Genomic DNA, 4308 nt, shown 5'->3' on the forward strand with positions numbered 1-4308 from the left:
TAGCCAAACTGAATTTATGACCTTCAATTATGCCACAAAGTTCATGAAAATAAATTAAACAACAATAACAGGATTATGTTTCCATTATAATGAAAAGGCAAAAGTTAATGAGCGCCTCCGGGGCGTTAGATAAGAGAATTAAAGTGCAAATATTAGAGTAAAATTTACATTAATTACACCGAACGACGCGTGATTTTGTCATGAATTTCTAACTTAATATAATTTCAACCAATATAATTTATCATTAAAGTAACGCCCCATGGCGCTCGTTAACAAGATTGTAATGAAAAATAACAGTCTTAACTTAGAAATAACTAGTAAGCACTCGTAAATAACATCAACAATAATAATAAAATCACACAAATAGAAAGCCAATGAAACTAATAAATTATAAGTGTATGTCCTGCATGATATTTAGAAATTGACTAAAAAGTTATTAAATAATCAAGGCTTGTCAAAAAATAAAAAAAATAAAAAACAAAAAAAAAATCAAGAAAGGATATTTTAGGTTTTTTATGACCGACTTTATTACAGCCACAAACTAACAAGATAAATCTGTTTGGATTCCAAATAACCCCATTATACATATAAATATATAATACTATTATAAATAGCTATCAATCCGTTATAAATCATTTGTTCCAGAATTCTCTGTTTATCCTACAAAATCATCTCTTCATTTCATTATTAAATCATTTGCTCCAAGAATTCTGAAAGAGCAATCATCCTTTCAAGTGTTCTGTTTTTACAAAACTACTTTCATCAACATTTAATCGTAAGAGATCTTTCTTGGGTTCTTCAATTCTTTGTTGCTGTTAATACTAATGGCTTCGAGTTCACGAATAGTAAAAACTAAAGGTCCGATTTTACTGGGAAATAATCCTGATATTATTGAAGTGGGTTCGAGTTCACAAGCCAATTCTCGTAGAGTTCAGGAGAGAAGTCCGTCAAGGCAATTCATAAGGTACAATAATGTCATAGGAAAAGGGAACTCGAAGGTAGTTTTCGAGGGATTGGATACATTGAATGGTGTACTAGTTGCTTGGAACAAGATTATGGTGACAAATGCAGACTTAAAGAAAAAGGGAAGCGTTGAAAATTGTTGTGGAGAACCTGAATTGTTGCAAACGTTAGACCACGAGAATATAATCAAGTGTTATTGTTTTTGGATCAGTAAAGATCGTAATTTCATTAACATGATTACTGATCTTGCTTCTTCTAAGAGTTTGAGTAATTACAGAAGGTCACATGAACTTGTTGGTAGTGTTACTGCAATGAGTGCAATCAAGGGTTGGTGCAGGCAGATTCTAAGCGCGTTAGAGTATCTTCACAGCCGTACTCCCATGATTATACACCGCGATGTTAAGGGTGAAAACATCTTAATTGATGGGGTCTCGGGCAAGATTAAGCTAGCAGATTTTGGTTTCGCGGTACCTTATGAAGACGAAACTCATAATGTTGCTGGTACACTATCGTACATGTCAGCAGAGGATTTGAACGGTGAGCAGAGTGAGAAGAGTGATATATACGCTTTCGGAATGTGCGTGCTACAGATGATGACTGAGGAACCTTTGTACAGCGAATTCAGATCAAAATATGAACTTTTAGGAAAGATTAAGTCGGGTGTTAAGCCGACCGCTCTGTACTTTGTGCAAGACAAAATGGTTAAGAAGTTCATTGAAAAGTGTCTGGCTAAGGCGTCTAAGAGGCCCTCGGCAACTGATCTCTTGAAGTACCCCTTTCTTGCAGAGACGACGAAACCAGCATGGTTGAGGTCCTTACTGTCACGACCCACACATTCCACCCCTCACTAGGGCCATTGGACGGTAGGCAACAATCGTGGCTAAGGGGAATGCCCTTGGTGCGCGCTGGCTAGGCCAGAGACACCCTCCCCCTATAGAGCTTTATATTGCTCAAGTGCTGTCACACTAGTGAACACCCAAGTGACAATAACACAATAATGGGCTATTTGGGGATCCAAATGAAGTCCGATTGAACCCAAATTTGGGGGTCCACCATTTTTCGGCCCAATGAACATCATGGTGGTGTTAGATTTTGAAGGAGAAGTCCGGAAGGTTCCAGAATACTCAAGGAGACTCGAGATGCATCCGGAAGCTTCTAGAACCTCCTAGGACATCCTTAAATCATCTGTAAATTCTAGAGTTGTGTAGATAATTCTAGAGCCTTGTACATAGAGGGAATGTACTAAAGAAATATATAGAATACTCTAGAAAGGATTAGATCTAGAACCCTCCATTTGAGGAGGTTAGTGAAGGTTCTAGGCCATGCTTAGAACACTATAAATAGGGGACTTGACTTTCATTTGAAGGCATCTCAGAAAATACTTGTAAACACTCTTTCTCAAGCAATCAAAGCATTCAAAATTCATACCCTCTTGTGTTCTCAACATTCCTTAACTTTCGTTGCACACTCTTGCCTAAAAAGCATTTCGGGGTTAAGCCTTGACTAGCATCCGAGGGAGGGAAGTTAGTAGGCTAGCGTGCATAAGACTAGGGGGATTAGTCAGCACGTGACAACGTGGTATCAGAGCAGCTACGATCGTGGAGGACTATAGTGCTGTCGAGCTTTGTTAGCAAGTTGTGAGCGAAGGAGGAAGAATGGCAAAGAGCAAGGACGACAAGGACGCTAGTGCTTCACAAACAACCGAGGGCTATGCGCCTGAGGCTCTCATTCAAGGTGTCCAAAAGCTTGAGAAGCGAGTGAATAAAGTTGATGAGAGGTCGGCCAAAGCCGAAGTTGCTGCTTGCGACATGACGGATTCTGTCGGCAAGGTCGAGAATGAAGTTATTACGCTCAAAGGGCAATTAGGGGAACTAGACAATCGTCTAGAGGAGGTATCCCTTGATGCTCAATCATTCGCTGATCAGGCTTTTGAAAAGATGATGGGCGAGATGGCGAAAATGCGTGAGGAGTTCACGGGAGAACTCCTTGCTTTGAAGAAGGAGAATGAGCTCCTCAAGGAAGAACTCACGTTGCTAAAAAGGGCTGCGGTGACAGGGGGCGCCACCATTCAAGCCGGTCCTAAGGTGGAAATCCCCAAGCCTCCAAAGTATCATGGAAAGAGGGATGCTCGGGAAATTGACAACTTCCTATGGAGCATGGAGCGATACTTTGAGGCTGTGCACTTGGAGGAGGATGCTTCCAAGATTAATGCTGCCACCATGTATCTCGGAGATGATGCCATTCTGTGGTGGAGAAGGCGTGAACAAGACATCAAGAGTGGTTCATGTTCCATCCGAACATGGGACCAATTCAAGGAAGATTTCAAGAAGCAATTCCGCCCGCATGACGCAGCCAAGGTCTCCATGATGAAGCTGCGTGAACTCAAGCATAGCAGCACCATCAAGGAGTACATCAAGCAATTTACAACCCTCGTGCTCGAAGTTGATGATTTGCCGGAGGCTACACAACTTATATATTTCATTGGAGGGTTGCAACGATGGGCTCAACAAGAGGTAGAAAGGAGGAACGTTCAAACACTTGCTGAGGCCATCGCAGCTGCAGAGTCCTTGGTTGATTACAAGGACACAAGGAAGGAAGGGCGCAGCAACGGCAGCAAGGGAAAAGGTGGGGGAGCCAAGCCCACCGATTGAAGCAGCACCAGTAGCAACAAAACGGTGAAAAAGGACAAGGCAAAGGGATCATCGTCGTCTTCTTCATCATCTGACAAGCCCAACAACAGGGGTTGTTACTTGTGCGGAGGGCCACACTGGGCAAGGGATTTCCCTAGGAGACAGAAGCTCAGCGCCATCATAGCTTCGGGCGGTGAATCATCGGAGGACGATGCACAAATGGGGTCGTTGCGCCTCTTTAGTAGCGTACGGGCCACACCAAAAGCTAAGGAGAGCACCAAAGTGGTCAAGGTAAGCACGCTACCTCGCCCGAAGGGCTCACTTATGTTTGTTGATACATTAGTAAATGGGAGAGCTTCTAAGGCACTCGTGGACTGTGGTGCCTCACACAACTTCATTACGGAGAAGGAAGCAATGAAGTTGGGAATCAAGTACACCAAGGAACCGGTGAGGATCAAGACAGTCAACACCTCGCCCGTTCCTATCCTTGGTGTGGCGCACAAGGTGCCTATTTGTCTGGGACAATGGTGTGGCACCATAAATCCTTCTCTTTGGTGTTGGGACTTGAGTTCATCGACACAGTAAGGCCCTTTTCTTTTGAAGCGGACGGGTCAATTATGATCAAAAGGGATCAAGGGTCATGGTCCGTTCCTGTCACACGAGAAGAAGTTGAAGCCAAGACAATCTCAGCAATCCAGGTGTCCAGGGGGATCAA

The 4308-nt window shown here is 42.9% G+C and overlaps 1 protein-coding gene across 1 annotated transcript; it reads left to right on the plus strand.

Annotated features, from left to right (window-relative positions):
* The first annotated feature begins 824 nt into the window (after positions 1-824).
* LOC110704096 (probable serine/threonine-protein kinase WNK9) lies at positions 825-1814 on the plus strand. The gene has a single exon (XM_021881875.1). It carries the CDS (start codon positions 825-827, stop codon positions 1812-1814), a length of 990 nt encoding a protein of 329 aa, XP_021737567.1.
* Positions 1815-4308: the final 2494 nt, after the last annotated feature.

The sequence above is a fragment of the Chenopodium quinoa genome, unplaced genomic scaffold (genome assembly GCF_001683475.1).
Source record: "Chenopodium quinoa cultivar QQ74 unplaced genomic scaffold, ASM168347v1, whole genome shotgun sequence".
Taxonomy (NCBI): Eukaryota; Viridiplantae; Streptophyta; class Magnoliopsida; order Caryophyllales; family Amaranthaceae; genus Chenopodium; species Chenopodium quinoa.

Bases quoted from the DNA above. Each gene is read 5' to 3' on its own strand.
- LOC110704096 (XM_021881875.1), top strand. From the start codon at position 825: ATGGCTTCGAGTTCACGAATAGTAAAAACTAAAGGTCCGATTTTACTG.